This window comes from Bombina bombina, chromosome 8 (assembly GCF_027579735.1).
Source record: "Bombina bombina isolate aBomBom1 chromosome 8, aBomBom1.pri, whole genome shotgun sequence".
In the NCBI taxonomy this organism is placed as follows: Eukaryota; Metazoa; Chordata; class Amphibia; order Anura; family Bombinatoridae; genus Bombina; species Bombina bombina.
In genome coordinates, this window is record NC_069506.1 from 96,807,260 (window position 1) to 96,824,497 (window position 17,238).

Genomic DNA, 17,238 nt, shown 5'->3' on the forward strand with positions numbered 1-17,238 from the left:
GGTTAGTTCTCTTGGTATCCTTTATTAAAGGGACATAAAACCCCTTTTTTTTTTTTTTCTTTTATGATTCAGATAGATCATGTATTTTTGAACAACTTTCCAATTTACTTCTATTATCTTATTTGTTTTGTTCTCTTGATTTCTGTAATTGAAAGGTATACCTACAGTAGGTAGACTCAGGAGCTGCTGTTTTGTGGCTGCACATATATGTCTCATGTTGTTGGCTTTCCCAAAGCTCCCAGTGATGTATTGATGCTTGTTCAACAAAGGATACCAAGAGAATAAAGCCAATTACATAATAGAAGTAAATTGGATAGTTGTTTAAAATTGTATTCTCTATCTGAATCATGATAGAAAAAAAATTGGGTTTCATGTCCCTTTAAAGAGTAGTACTAGGTTAGCTCAGGGGTGTGCACGTTTCTTTAGCCATCTGTTTCTATCCATCTAGCAGCAACATTTGCAACAATGTTTATAGAGATGTTATACATAGTTACAAACACTGCTGCCATGGACTCCTAAAGACACGTGCACGCTCCTGAGATCCTATCAGCCTATCTTGCTTTACTCTTAACAAAGGATATCAAGAGAACATGGCAAATTTTATAACAAAAGTAAACTGAAAAGTTGTTTAAAATCAAATGCTGTTTCTGATTCATGAAAGATTTAAAGGACCAGTCACATAAACTGGAGCTGGATCTTCACATAAACACGTATACTAATAAAGCGTTTGGAGACTAACCTTGTGAAAAACCGAGACATATTGAGGCCTATTTATCAAAGGTCTGTCGGACCTGATCCGACACTGCGGATAAGGTCCGACAGACCTCGCTGAATGCGGAGAGCAATACGCTCTCCGTATTCAGCATTGCACCAGCAGCTCTTGTGAGATTTGCGGCCGCCAGCAGGGAGGTGTCAATCAACCCGATCGTACTCGATCGGGTTGAATTGTGGCAATCTCTGTCCGCCTGCTCAGAGCAGTCGGACAGGGTTATGGGGCAGCGGTCCTTAGACCGCTGCTTCTTAACCGCTGTTTCTGGCAAGCCTGCAGGCTCGCCAGAAACACGGGCCCTCAAGCTCCATTTGGAGCTTGATAAATGGGCCTCAAAGTCTGAAATCGATCGTTATGAAATTTGAAATAGTTTCCATGTCCCCTGTTGTCACATGGGTGTCAGTAGCCAATAAGAATAGCATATACGTATATGTGAAATTCTTTAACTACGCATGCGCTTATTAACTGGTGACGTTGCGGCATTCCGAGAGCTCACATTAGTACACATGAAAGAAGCGTGCATAGCTTAATTTTAGTTACAATTGCACCTGCTCCAGGCTGTCTGACTGCATCTAGGATACCAGGCAAATCAGTGCAAAGGATCATGCAGCAAAACTGAACACTAGATAGGGTGTGCGTGCAAAGGGTTGTCACGTGCACGCGTGAGATTGGGGGTCGCGTTTGCACGCCAGGGGATCATTTGAGTGCATGCAAACGCACATAGAAATTTAGCATTCAAATTTGCAAACTTAAGATTGGATGCTACAAAATGTCAATCAACTTGAGCACACCCCCCTCTAGAAGTGGGTGGTCGAACTGCAGGGCAATCTTTAACAAGGACAAGTTAAAGGGATAGTAACATCCAAATTAAACTTTCATGATTTAGATAGGGCATGCAATTTTAAACTCCTTTCTAATTTACTTTTATCATCAAATTTTCTTTGTTCTCTTGTTATTCTTAGTTGAAAGCTAAACCTAGGTAGTCTCATATGCTAATTTCTAAGCCATTGAAGGCCGCCTCTGCATTTGACAGTTTTTCACAGCTGGAGGGTGTTAGTTCATGTGTTTCATATAGATAACACTGTGCTCACGCACGTGAAGTTATTTAAGAGTTAGCACTAATTGCCTGAAATGCATGTCAGTCAAAAGATCTGAGATAAGGAGGCAGTCAGCAAAAGCTTAGATACAAGGTAATTACAGAGGTAAAAAGTATATTTCTATAACAGTGTTGGTTATGCTAAACTTTGGAATGGTAAATAAATGGATTATCTATCTTTTTAAACAATAAAATTTTTAGTGTTTACTATCCCTTTAAAAGTAAAATTTGCCATTAAAACGTTTTCATGCGAGTCCTCATATACCTTTATACTTTATATACATTATGCACTTGTACATTTATTTAGGTTTTGTATTATACACTAATTGAGTGGCCCTTTAACCTCATATTTTTAATATATGCTAACAAACAGTTTAGATTGCAAAACTGAAAAATGCTTGTCACTGTAGTGTCAAAGTTATAAAGAAGTCCTCTTATCAAACCATGACCCGTCAGCAAAGAGCAAGTACTCTGTTTATGGAAAAAAAACTATGAAGTGTTTTATGTTCAGAACAGCACTACTTGTAATATTGACCTTTTTGCTGCGACCGAACCATGTTACTTAACAGCCTTTATTGCCCTTATCCACATTCACTACACACGCTTTTTTTCTCTCTCAGTAGTTCTATTCTAATAACCTTTTTGCCCTTGTTTTTCAGTTGGATAATCTTCTCCGAAATTCAGATGTAAAGAGAGATTTCAAGAGCATTCGCATACGGGACCTTGGGCCAAGCAATTCCATCAGAGCCATCGTTGAAGCACATTTCGACCCAGGTTTGTTAATTGTCAAGGACATATTAAATGTGCCCAGACTTTACAATACAGTCTTCAAGACGCGGACTAAAAAGCAGCAAAGTAATATACCATGAAATAAAAATTAACTCAACGTTTTTCAAAACACGAGAGACTGGTCGCTATGGTAATTTTCAAAGGCAGTGGATGTAGTTATGCAGGATTTTTTGCATATTATTTCTCTTGTATTCGGAATCGGCTTCAGTCAGCAATAAATTAAACATTTCAGTTCCCCAAAACAGTCAACACACTAGAAAAAAAAATATAACACCATTAAAGGGACATGAAACCCAAATGTTTTCTTTCATGATTCAGAAATAGCTTGTGATTTTAAACAACTTTCAAACTTTTTGTTGAAAAGGATACCTAAGTAGATTCAGGAGCTGCTGATAGGTTGCTGCACATATATGCCTCATGTTATTGGCTCACCCAGTGCATCCAGCTAGCTCCCAGTAGGGCATTGCTGCTTCTTCAAAAATGGATACCAAGAAAGTGAAGCAAAATTAGATAATAGAAGTAAATCAGAAAGTTGTTTAAAATTGTATTGTCTATCTGAATCCCGAAAGAAAAATGTTGGGTTTCATGTCCCTTTAAGGGACATAAAAGGATATTTGTACAGAAAATCAAAGCACAGATACCATCAGGAGTATTTTTGCAGTATTCACTGCATAAATACAATTAAAAAGTAGCATTTTTGCAAACTTAAACCATTAAATGGATCCATACAATGTCTTTCTTCATTCAGATAGAGCATGCAAGCTAGGCTCAGGGGCGTGCACGTGTCTGGAGCACTATATGATAGCAGTTTTGTAAGGACACTTTTCAAGAGCACTAGATGGCAATAGTGTTTGTTGCCTTGTAGTGCTTCAAACGTGCACACTACCTACCTAGGAATTCTAATCAAGAATGCCATGAGAACAAAGTAAATTTAATAATAGTAGTATTTTAATAGTATGTCAAATTATTATGGTATATATATATATATATATATATATATATATGCATGTCTCATTTGACAGCGTGATATAAACATGTCTCATTTGACAGCGTGATATAAACATGTCACATTTGATAGCATGATATAAACATGTCTCATTTGATAGCTAAACATGTCACATTTGATAGCATGATATAAACATGTCACATTTGATAGCATGATATAAATATGTCTCATTTGATAGCATGATATAAATATGTCTCATTTGATAGCATGATATAAACATGTCACATTTGATAGCATGATATAAATATGTCTCATTTGATAGCATGATATAAACATGTCACATTTGATAGCATGATATAAATATGTCACATTTGATAGCATGATATAAATATGTCACATTTGATAGCATGATATAAACAGGTCTCATTTGATAGCATGATATAAACATGTCACATTTGATAGCATGATATAAACATGTCTGATTGATAGCATGATATAAACATGTCTCAGTTGATAGCATGATATAAACATGTCACATTTGATAGCATGATATAAACTTGTCACATTTGATAGCATGATATAAACATGTCTCATTTGATAGCATGATATAAACATGTCTCAGTTGATAGTATGATATAAACATGTCACATTTGATAGCATGATATAAACATGCCTCATTTGATAGCATGATATAAATATGTCACATTTGATAGCATGATATAAACATGTCACATTGATAGCATGATATAAACATGTCACATTTGATAGCATGATATAAATATGTCTCATTTGATAGCATGATATAAACATGTCACATTTGATAGCATGATATAAACATGTCTCATTTGATAGCATGATATAAACATGTCTCATTTGATAGCATGATATAAACATGTCACATTTGATAGCATGATATAAACATGTCTCATTTGATAGCATGATATAAACATGTCTCATTTGATAGCATGATATAAACATGTCACATTTGATAGCATGATATAAAAATGTCTCATTTGATAGCATGATATAAACATGTCACATTTGATAGCATGATATAAACATGTCTCATTTGATAGCATGATATAAACATGTCTCATTTGATAGCATGATATAAATGTCATATTTGATAGCATGATATAAATATGTCTCATTTGATAGCATGATATAAACATGTCACATTTGATAGCATGATATAAACATGTCACATTTGATAGCATGATATAAACATGTCTCATTTGATAGCATGATATAAACATGTCACATTGATAGCATGATATAAACATGTTTCAGTGATAGCATGATACAAACATGTCTCATTGATAGCATGATACAAACATGTCTCATTGATAGCATGATATAAACATGTCACATTTGATAGCATGATATAAACATGTCACATTGATAGCATGATATAAACATGTCACATTTGATAGCATGATATAAACATGTGTCAGTGATAGTATGATATAAACATGTCACATTTGATAGTATGATATAAACATGTCTCATTTGATAGCATGATATAAACATGTCACATTTGATAGCTTGATACAAACATGTCTCATTGATAGCATGATATAAACATGTCACATTTGATAGCATGATATAAACATGTCACATTGATAGCATGATATAAACATGTCACATTTGATAGCATGATATAAACATGTCACATTGATAGCATGCTATAAACATGTCACATTTGATAGCATGATATAAACATGTCACATTTGATAGCATGATATAAACATGTCACATTGATAGTATGATATAAACATGTATCATTGATAGCATGATACAAACATGTCTCATTGATAGCATGATACAAACATGTCTCATTGATAGCATGATACAAACATGTCTCATTGATAGCATGATACAAACATGTCACATTTGATAGCATGATATAAACATGTCACATTTGATAGCATGATATAAACATGTCACATTTGATAGCATGATATAAACATGTCACATTTGATAGCATGATATAAACATGTCACATTGATAGCATGATATAAACATGTCACATTTGATAGCATGATATAAACATGTCACATTTGATAGCATGATATAAACATGTCTCAGTGATAGCATTATACAAACATGTCTCATTGATAGCATTATACAAACATGTCCCATTTGATAGCATGATATAAACATGTCTCAGTGATAGCATGATATAAACATGTCACATTGATAGCATGATATAAACATGTATCAGTGATAGCATGATATAAACATGTCACATTGATAGCATGATATAAACATGTCACATTGATAGCATGATATAAACATGTCACATTTGATAGCATGATATAAACATGTGTCAGTGATAGTATGATATAAACATGTCACATTTGATAGTATGATATAAACATGTCTCATTGATAGCATGATACAAACATGTCACATTTGATAGCATTATATAAACATTTCACATTGAAAGCATGATATAAACATGTCACATTGATAGCATGATATAAACATGTCACATTTGATAGCATGATATAAATATGTCACATTGATAGTATGATATAAACATGTCTCATTGATAGCATGATACAAACATGTCTCATTGATAGCATGATACAAACATGTCTCATTGATAGCATGATACAAACATGTCTCATTGATAGCATGATACAAACATGTCTCATTGATAGCATGATACAAACATTTCTCATTGATAGCATGATACAAACATGTCTCATTGATAGCATGATACAAACATGTCACATTTGATAGCATGATACAAACATGTCACATTTGATAGCATGTTATAAACATGTCACATTTGATAGCATGATATAAACATGTCACATTTGATAGCATGATATAAACATGTCACATTTGATAGCATGATATAAACATGTCACATTTGATAGCATGATATAAACATGTCTCAGTTGATAGTATGATATAAACATGTCACATTTGATAGTATGATATAAACATGTCACATTTGATAGTATGATATAAACATGTCACATTTGATAGCATGATATAAACATGTCACATTTGATAGTATGATATAAACATGTCACATTTGATAGCATGATATAAACATGTCACCATTGTCTCCTTTTGTACACTAGCTACCACGCTGACGTCCCTGGAGGTACAGAAAGCATTGCTAAGGCAGCTGAAAAGCTCTAAGAAGAAGTCAATCACTATAAAGAAGCCCACTCAGGACAATGTCAAATTCTTGGATTTTGGTGAGATATCTGGTACATCGTCCAGTTTTATTCTCCATCTCTTCATGTTCTTTATGCATTTTTTCTATTGGGGATTTTAAATCATTTTCTCTTTGTTCCATTTTCTAGATTTTTTTATTTAAGGTTTCAGCATTGCATTTGGCTTGTTGGTGTTATAAATGGGTACATGTGGAAGCATTAATCTCACTGATCTGTTGTTTGCTGATGTAGGCTGGAATGGTTTCAGAAGTAAAGGTCAGGTCCTCAGTGTCTAGTGTAGAAACAAGGGCAAGAGTGACCAGTACAGCAGATTTGTTTTCTTCTTCACATTGTGTGAACTTCTACCCTTTGGCTGCCAGCAGGAGCTGGAATTCATGAATAGAATTGTGCTGCAGTCTTCTTTTGGCTGTGAAAGGTTGTAAGGGTTATAAAACCAAAAAAATACAATCATTTTAGGATTCAGATAGAGAATACAATTTAAAATAAAGTTCCCACTTTACTTCCATTATCAAATGTAGTTTTTTCCCCATGATTTCTTGAAGAGATATCTAGGTAGACATCTGGAGCACTACATGGTAGGAAATAGTGCTGCCATCTAGTGCTCTTGCAGATGGATAACATTCTTGCAAAACTGCTGCCATCTAGTGCTCTTGCAGATGGATAACATTCTTGCAAAACTGCTGCCATCTAGTGCTCTTGCAGATAAATAACATTCTTGCAAAACTGCTGCCATCTAGTGCTCTTGCAGATGGATAAAATTCTTGCAAAACTGCTGCCATATAGTGCTCTTGCAGATGGATAATATTCTTGCAAATCTGCTGCCATATAGTGCTCCAGACATATACGCTCCTAAACTTACATCTCTGCTTTTCAGCAAAAGATGCCAAGGAAACAAAGAAAATTTGATAATGGAAGTTAATTAGAAATTAGAAAGTTGTTTAAAATTGCATGTTCTATCTGAATCATAAAAATAATTGTTTTGGGTTTCATGCACCTTTAACCCTTCTTATATCAGGCAAACTCTCTAAATATATGGAAAATCTTAGGTCTTTAGAATTGTATTGCAGGTACTAATTAACCCTAACACAATGTTACTGCTTTACCACCAGCCATTGCCCATTCTGACCCTGACTCAGAGGACATAGACTGTCTCTGTCAGTGAGTCGCGATGCATTGCAAGTCTACCCACAATATGCGTATTCTGGTTTATTTTAAAGGGATGTATAAATCAAATTAACTTAATTATAGAATTGAAATTTACTTTTGTTATTTAGTGTTCCCGTTTTCTCTTGGTATCCTATGGTATCTCTATGAGGTATACCTACATAGGCTCAGAAACGTGCACTTCACGGTGGAAGAGTTTGCAACATTGTTTGTATATAGTGCTTAAGATAATGGGGCCCGAACGGAGCTTGTGGGCCCGTGTTTCTGGCGAGTCTTCAGACTCGCCAGAAACACAATTTATGAAGCAGCGGTCTAAAGACAGCTGCTCCATAACCCTATATGATCGGGTTGATTGACACCCCCTGCTGGCGGTCGATTGGCCGCGAGTCTGCAGGGGGCGGCGTTGCACCAACAGCTCTTGTGAGCTGCTGGTGCAATGTTAAATGCGGAGAGCGTGTTGCTCTCCGCATTCAGCAAGGTCTTGCGGACCTAATCCACACTGTCGGATCAGGTCCGCAAGACCTTTGATAAATAGGCCCCAATGTGTAAGCTCCTAAACCTAGTTCTAGTTCAATATTCTGAGACTTTGCAGTGGAGACTTGCATGACCAAGCCTGTAGCCACAAATTTAAGAGGCAATTCCTTCTTCCTTATCCTTTCTGCTCAAGGTTATTGACAGGCCCTGTTCTTGTTTGTACTATTAGTTGCACAAGAGCAGCAGGCAAAATAGCTCTTGCGCAATCCTAAATTTTACCATGCTGCATTGCTATTGCAGGACGGACAGGTTCTCTGCAGCTTGATACATTTTCCCAATAATACAGTTTTGTGGTGAATAGGATTTATTGTCATAGTAAGACAGCTTCCTATCATAGTTACCACAGGGCCCATAAAATCAGACAACTTAAGTCTTTAGTATAGCTTAAAATATAGTTACTTGTGTGCTTCAAGTTTGGGCTTTCTTTCCAAATGTCCAAATTCTCCTTTGGTATTCTCCCATGCCCTTCTGTAGGCCTACATAGGCAATCTATATCTTTTGAGACTATAGGAGGGATTCAAATGAATAGACTTGATATAACTGTTGGTTTTCTCATAGATTGGGTACCACTTATGGTTACAACCACTACCACAACTGCTGCCACTACTAGTACTGTTGCTACTACCAGCACCATGGCAACCACTACACCTGCAGTAATGACCACCACAAACACTATGGTAACTACGCCATCCCCAAGAAGACAACTTTCTGTCAAGACCACCCCAGTGCCTCTCCTTCAGCATCCAGTAACCACAGTCAGAATGACCACAAGGAAGCCAACCACTACCAAGAGACCAACAACCACTCTCGCTGCCACAACCAGGAGAAAACCCACTCGCCAGCCGGCTGTCACTAAGAAACCTCCACGACCCTGCGATTCCCACCCTTGCTTGCATGGGGGCACCTGTGAGGATGATGGAAGAGACTTTACCTGCAAATGCCCGGCTGGAAAAGGAGGAGCTGTGTGCGAGAAAAGTATGAACCTCTTATTTATTTTTTTAAGTTAATCATAATACTTGTTTTATAAAATTAATATGATTGTCAGGTAGACACTAAAATCAACAAAGCTTTTTTTAACTGTGCAGAATTAAATATTTTATTGAGTATTGCATTTTGAGGTAAAGGGGCAGTAAACCTAGAAAATAATGTTATATAATTCTGTACATAGTGCAGAATTATATAACATTATATTAGCACTAGCTTTATACAACATAATATTGCAGCTATTATATTTATTATAAACGACAGTTTTTCAGACCGCTGCTCCTTGCTCGAAAAACTTTAGTTTAGAATAAATTATGGCTGCAATATTATGTTGTATAACGCTAATGCTAATATAATGTTATATAATTCTGCACTATGTGCAGAATTATATAACATTATTTCTTTTGCATGATGTACCGAGTCCACGGATTCATCCTTACTTGTGGGATATTGTCCTTCCTGACAGGAAGTAGCAAAGAGAGCACCACAGCAGAGCTGTCTATATAGCTCCCCCACTTAACTCCACCCACCAGTCATTCTCTTTGCTGGCACTAAGCAGGAAGGGTAAAGAGAAGAGGTGTTAAACTGTTAGTTTTTATTTTATCTTCAATCAAGAGTTTGTTAATTTTAAATGGTACCGGTGTTGTACTATTTACTCTCAGGCAGGACATAGACAAAGATTTCTGCCTGGAGGATGATGATCTTAGTATTTGTAACTAAGGTCCACTGCTGTTCCCACAGACACTGAGGAGTACAGGAAAACTTCAGTGTGAGGAACGGTTCTTGCTATACAGCAATGAGGTATGTTCAGTCATTTTTCTGCAGAGACTTTAACTCAGAAAGGCTGACAGTATCCCCATTAGGGGAAGGGTAAGCAGTAATCCTAGTGTGAAAGAGGCTTTACTAGCTTGCATAAAGGGCTGTTTTTTGGGCACTGAGTTTGTTTATGAAAAATTGGGACAAACGTTTGTGTGTTCTGGGAGTAACGTTTTTTATGTTTATGGGACGTTTGCTTAAGGCGTCATTTGGCTTTTTGGGGTTGTTATAACCCACATGGTTTTCAAACTAGGTTTGTTAGATTTGTGTAGGCCCCAGCAACATCGAGTGAGGTAGGCGGGGCCTGTATTTAGTTATACAGACAAGCAGCAAGCAACTTCACCTGAGGTCCTATTAATCTTCTGAGGGCCTATTCGAAGCTTTAACCCCATATTATCATTCCTAAGGGCAGGTAGGGCCACAGCAGAGCTGTGGCAAGGTACTTATAGGGGTTTTTAACCGGTTTTAGACAAATTTCAATCCGTTTTTTTCATTTGGGAGTCTATTGCTTATTAACTTGTGGTGCAATCCTTCTAAAGCTTAGTGGGTACACTGTTAAAATTTGGGAAAAATTGAAGCAATTTTAACCTGTTTTGCAGTTTGTGTATGCCTTTTTTTCTCTTAAAGGCACAGTACCGTTTTTGCAAATTGTGTTTTTTTTTCATTAAATAAAGTGTTTTCCAAGCTTTCTTGCTTTATTACTAGTCTGTTAAACATGTCTGATACTGAGGAAACTCATTGCTCAATTTGTTTAGAAGCCATTGTGGAACCCCCTCTTAGAATGTGTCCCACTTGTACTGATATGTCTATAAATTGCAAACATCATATTTTGACTTATAAAAGTTTGGCATTAGATGATTCTCAGACAGAAGGAAATCAGGTTTTGCCATCTAGTTCTCCCCAAGTGTCACAACCGGTAACGCCCTCACAAGCGACGCCAAGTGCGTCTAATTCTTTCACCTTGCAAGATATGGCTTCAGTTATGAATACTACCCTCACAGAGGTTTTATCTAAACTGCCTGGGTTGCAAGGGAAGCGCAGTAGCTCTGGGTTAAGAACAAATGCTGAGCCTTCTGACGCTTTAGTGGTCGTATCCGATATTCCCTCACAATGTTCTGAAGTAGGGATGAGGGATTTGCTGTCTGAGGGAGAGATTTCTGATTCAGGAAAGATGTTCCCTCAGACAGATTCAGATATGACAGCATTTAAATTTATGCTAGAACACCTCCGCTTATTGCTCAGGGAGGTTTTAGCGACTCTGGATGATTGTGACCCTATTGTAGTTCCAGAGAAATTGTGTAAAATGGACAAATATTTAGAGGTTCCTGTTTACACTGATGTTTTTCCGGTCCCTAAGAGGATTTCGGACATTGTTACTAAGGAGTGGGATAGACCAGGTATTCCGTTCTCTCCCCCTCCTGTTTTTAAGAAAATGTTTCCCATTTCTGACATCATAAAGGACTCATGGCTGACGGTCCCTAAGATGGAGGGAGCTATTTCTACCCTGGCTAAGCATACAACTATACCTATTGAAGACAGTTGTGCTTTCATTGATCCTATGGATAAAAAAATAGATGGTCTCCTAAAGAAAATTTTTGTTCATCAAGGTTTTCTTCTTCAACTTATAGTGTGCATTGTTCCTGTAACCACTGCGGCTGCCTTTTGGTTTGAGGCTCTAGAAGAGGCTCTTCAGATGGAGACCCATTAGATGATATTTTGGACAGAATTAAGGCACTTAAGTTGGCAAAATTTTTTATTACAGACGCCGCTTTTCATCTTGCTAAATTAGCAGCTAAGAATTCAGGTTTTGCCATTTTAGCGCATAGAGCGTTATGGCTTAAGTCCTGGTCAACTGATGTGTCATCTAAATCTAAGCTTTTGACCATCCCTTTCAAAGGTAAGACCCTATTCGGGCCTGCACTGAAAGAGATCATTTCGGACATCACTGGGGGGAAGGGTCATGCCCTCCCTCAAGATAAGTCGAATAAGACAAGGACCAAACAAAATAATTTTCGTTCCTTTCGAATCTTCAAGGGCTGGGGTGCAGTCTGGAATTCCCTGAAAGCTCAGGGTTTGTGGACTCGGGAGGAGGCTTTCCTACCGATAAATATTCTTGAATTAAGAGCGATATTCAATGCTCTCCAGGGATGGCCTCAACTGGCTTCGGCCAGATTCATCAGGTTTCAGTCGGACAACATCACGACTGTGGCTTATATCAATCATCAGGGTGGAACAAAGAGTTCCTTAGCGATGATGGAGGTCTCAAGGATAATCCAATGGGCAGAGGCTCACTCTTGCCATCTGTCAGCAATCTATATCCCAGGTGTAGAGAACTGGGAGGCAGATTTTCTAAGTCGTCAGACTTTTCATCCGGGGAGTGGGAAGTCCATCTGGAGGTGTTTGCTCAGCTGGTTTGGCTATGGGGCACACCAGAATTGGATCTGATGGCATCTCGTCAGAACGCCAAACTTCCTCGTTACGGCTCCAAGTCAAGGGATCCTTAGGCTGTACTGATAGATGCTCTAGCAGTGCCCTGGTCGTTCATCCTGCCTTATGTGTTTCCAAGTTTCCCTCTCCTTCCACGTCTGATTGCCAGAATCAAACAGGAGAGAGCATCAGTGATTTTGATAGCGCCTGCGTGGCCACGCAGGACTTGGTATGCAGACCTGGTGGACATGTCATCTCTTCCACCATGGTTGTTGCCATTGAGACAGGACCTTCTGATTCAAGGTCCATTCAAGCATCCAAATCTAATTTCTCTGCAACTGACTGCCTGGAGATTGAACGCTTGATTCTATCAAAGTGGGGTTTCTCTGAGTCAGTCATAAATACCTTGATTCAGGCTCGAAAGCCTGTTACCAGGAAAATCTATCATAAGATATGGCGTAAATATCTTTTTTGGTACGAATCTAAAGGCTTCTCCTGGAGTAAAATCAGGATTCCTAGGATTTTGTCTTTTCTCCAAGAGGGATTGGAGAAAGGATTGTCAGCTAGTTCCCTAAAGGGACAGATATCTGCTCTGTCTATTTTGTTGCACAAGCGTCTGGCAGATGTTCCAGACGTTCTTACTTTTTGTCAGGCTTTAGCTAGAATTAAGCCTGTGTTTAAACCTGTTGCTCCGCCATGGAGTCTAAATTTAGTTCTTCAGGGGGTTCCGTTTGAACCCATGCATTCCATAGATATTGAGCTTTTATCTTGGAAAGTTTTGTTCCTAGTTGCTATCTCTTCAGCTCGAAGAGTTTCTGAACTATCTGCATTACAATGTGACTCACCTTATCTTGTGTTCCATGCTGATAAGGTGGTTTTGCGTACCAAGCCTGGGTTCCTACCTAAGGTTGTTACTAACAGGAATATCAATCAGGAAATTGTTGTTCCTTCTCTGTGTCCTAATCCTTCTTGTAAGAAGGAACGTCTGTTGCACAACTTGGACGTGGTTCGTGCTTTGAAATTTTACTTGCAGGCAACCAAAGATTTTCGTCAAACATCTTCTTTGTTTGTTGTCTATTCTGGAAAGCTTAGGGGTCAAAAGGCTACGGCGACTTCTATTTCCTTTTGGCTGAAAAGCATCAACCGTTTGTCTTATGAGACTGCTGTACAGCAGCCTCCTGAAAGGATTACAGCTCATTCTACTAGAGCGGTAGCTTCCACATGGGCTTTTAAAAATGATGCTTCTGTTGAACAGATTTGTAAGGCTGCGACTTGGTCTTCGCTTCATACCTTTTCAAAATTTTACAAATTTGATACTTTTGCTTCTTCGGAGGCTATTTTTGGGAGAAAGGTTTTGCAAGCAGTGGTGCCTTCCGTTTAGGTTTCTGTCTTGTCCCTCCCTTCATCCGTGTTCTAAAGCTTTGGTATTGGTATCCCACAAGTAAAGATGAATCCGTGGACTCGGTACATCATGCAAAAGAAAACAAAATTCATGCTTACCTGATAAATTTCTTTCTTTTGCGATGTACCGAGTCCACGGCCCGCCCTGTCTATTCAAGACAGATAGTATTTTTTTATGTAACTTCAGTCACCTCTGCACCTTATAGTTTCTCCTTTTTCTTCCTTGGCCTTCGGTCGAATGACTGGGGGGTGGAGTTAAGGCAGAAATCTTCATCTATGTCCTGCCTGAGAGTAAATAGTACAACACTGGTACCATTTAAAAATAACAAACTCTTGATTGAAGATAAAATAAAAACGAACAGTTTAACACCTCTTCTCTTTACCCTTCCTGCTTAGAGCCAGCAAAGAGAATGACTGGGGGGTGGAGTTAAGGGGGGAGCTATATAGACAGCTCTGCTGTGGTGCTCTCTTTGCTACTTCCTGTCAGGAAGGACAATATCCCACAAGTAAGGATGAATCCGTGGACTCGGTACATCGCAAAAGAAAGAAATTTATCAGGTAAGCATAAATTTTGTTTTTCTAGGTTTACTGCCCCTTTAAATGTTCCTTTAACTCCTCTGGTTCCCTATCAGAATAAAAGGGACTTGAAAGTCAAAATAAAACTTTCATGATTCAGAAAAAAAAATGAATCCAATTTGCTTAAATTATCAAATTAACAGTTTTTACATGCAATCCTTTTGATTCACCAGCTGCTACTGAGCATTTGCAAGAGTTTATAAAATTAATGCTTCATCAAATCTTTATTTTTTATTTTTTTACAGACATCAAGTATTTTATTCCTGGCTTTGGGGGCAAGTCATACCTTGCATTCAAGATGATGAAGGCGTATCATACAGTGCGCATTGCCATGGAGTTCCGCTCCTCTGAACAGAATGGGTTGCTTTTATACAATGGACAGATTCGCGGGAAAGACTTTATCTCACTGGCTGTAGTAAATAGCTTTGTGGAGCTCAGGTAAATCTCTTGTCATGTTTGTTCTTTATCACTCTCTTTATCGTTCATTCTCACTCACTTTTGAGATATATATATATATATATATATATATATATAAAAATATATATATGTATTTATGTGTGTGTATATATATATATATATTTATTTGTATATATGTGTGTGTATATACAGGGAGTGCATTTTATTATTGAACAACAACCATGTTCTCAATGAACCCAAAAAACTCATTAATAGCAAAGCTGAATATTTTTGGAAGTAGTTTTTAGTTTGTTTTTAGTTTTAGCTATTTTAGTGGGATATCTGTGTGTGCAGGTGACTATTACTGTGCATAATTATTAGGCAACTTAACAAAAAACAAATATATACCCATTTCAATAATTTATTTTTACCAGTGAAACCAATATAACATCTCAACATTCACAAATATACATTTCTGACATTCAAAAACAAAACAAAAACAAATCAGTGACCAATATAGCCACCTTTCTTTGCAAGGACACTCAAAAGCCTGCCATCCATGCATTATGTCAGTGTTTTTATCTGTTCACGATCAACGTTGCGTGCAGCAGCAACCACAGCCTCCCAGACACTGTTCAGAGAGGTGTACTGTTTTCCCTCCTTGTAAATCTCACATTTGATGATGGACCACAGGTTCTCAATGGGGTTCAGATCAGGTGAACAAGGAGGCCATGTCATTAGATTTTCTTCTTTTATACCCTTTCTTGCCAGCCACGCTGTGGAGTACTTGGACGCGTGTGATGGAGCATTGTCCTGCATGAAAATCATGTTTTTCTTGAAGGATGCAGACTTCTTCCTGTACCACTGCTTGAAGAAGGTGTCTTCCAGAAACTGGCAGTAGGACTGGGAGTTGAGCTTGACTCCATCCTCAACCCAAAAAGGCCCCACAAGCTCATCTTTGATGATACCAGCCCAAACCAGTACTCCACCTCCACCTTGCTGGCGTCTGAGTCGGACTGGAGCTCTCTGCCCTTTACCAATCCAGCCACGGGCCCATCCATCTGGCCCATCAAGACTCACTCTCATTTCATCAGTCCATAAAACCTTAGAAAAATCAGTCTTGAGATATTTCTTGGCCCAGTCTTGACGTTTCAGCTTGTGTGTCTTGTTCAGTGGTGGTCGTCTTTCATCCTTTCTTACCTTGGCCATGTCTCAGTATTGCACACCTTGTGCTTTTGGGCACTCCAGTGATGTTGCAGCTCTGAAATATGGCCAAACTGGTGGCAAGTGGCATCTTGGCAGCTGCACGCTTGACTTTTCTCAGTTCATGGGCAGTTATTTTGCGCCTTGGTTTTTCCACACGCTTCTTGCGACCCTGTTGACTATTTTGAATGAAACGTTTGATTGTTCGATGATCACGCTTCAGAAGCTTTGCAATTTTAAGAGTGCTGCATCCCTCTGCAAGATATCTCACTATTTTTTACTTTTCTGAGTCTGTCAAGTCCTTCTTTTGACCCATTTTGCCAAAGGAAAGGAAGTTGCCTAATAATTATGCACACCTGATATAGGGTGTTGGTGTCATTAGACCACACCCCTTCTCATTACAGAGATGCACATCACCTAATATGCTTAATTGGTAGTAGGCTTTCGAGCCTATACAGCTTGGAGTAAGACAACATGCATAAAGAGGATGATGTGGTCAAAATACTCATTTGCCTAATAATTCTGCACTCCCTGTATATATATATATATATATATATATACTGTATATATGTGTATGTGTGTGTTTGTATATCTCTTTTGAGCTCTCTCTCTCCCCCCTCTCTTTTGCGCTCTCTCCCCCTCTCTTTTGTGCTCTCTCCCCCTCTCTTTTGAGCTCTCTCTCCCCCCCTCTCTTTTGTGCTTTCTCCCCCCTCTTTTGTGCGCTCTCTCTCTCCCCCCTCTCTTTTGTGCTCTCTCTCTCCCCTCTCTTTTGTGCTCTCTCTCTCCCCTCTCTTTGGCTCTCTCTCTCCCTCTCTATTGCTCTCTCTCCCCCTCTCTTTTGCTCTCTCCCCACTCTCTGTCTCCCCCCCCTCTCCCCCCCTCTCTCTCTCCCCCCCCTCTCTCTCCCCCTCTCTCTCTCTCTCCCCCCCCTCTCTCTCTC

At 38.4% G+C, this 17,238-nt stretch overlaps 1 protein-coding gene across 3 annotated transcripts in view; it reads left to right on the forward strand.

Annotated features, from left to right (window-relative positions):
- AGRN (agrin) overlaps positions 1-17,238 on the forward strand; it is a 735,367-nt gene that overhangs the window by 634,465 nt on the left and 83,664 nt on the right. For 2 of the 3 annotated variants that reach the window (XM_053690462.1, XM_053690464.1), the window contains 4 exons: positions 2,525-2,639; positions 6,699-6,830; positions 9,054-9,470; positions 14,945-15,137. In XM_053690462.1, coding sequence (XP_053546437.1) covers positions 2,525-2,639; positions 6,699-6,830; positions 9,054-9,470; positions 14,945-15,137 — 857 coding nt within the window. The remainder of the gene's footprint in view (positions 1-2,524; positions 2,640-6,698; positions 6,831-9,053; positions 9,471-14,944; positions 15,138-17,238) is intronic. The other variant, XM_053690463.1, reaches the window with a different exon arrangement.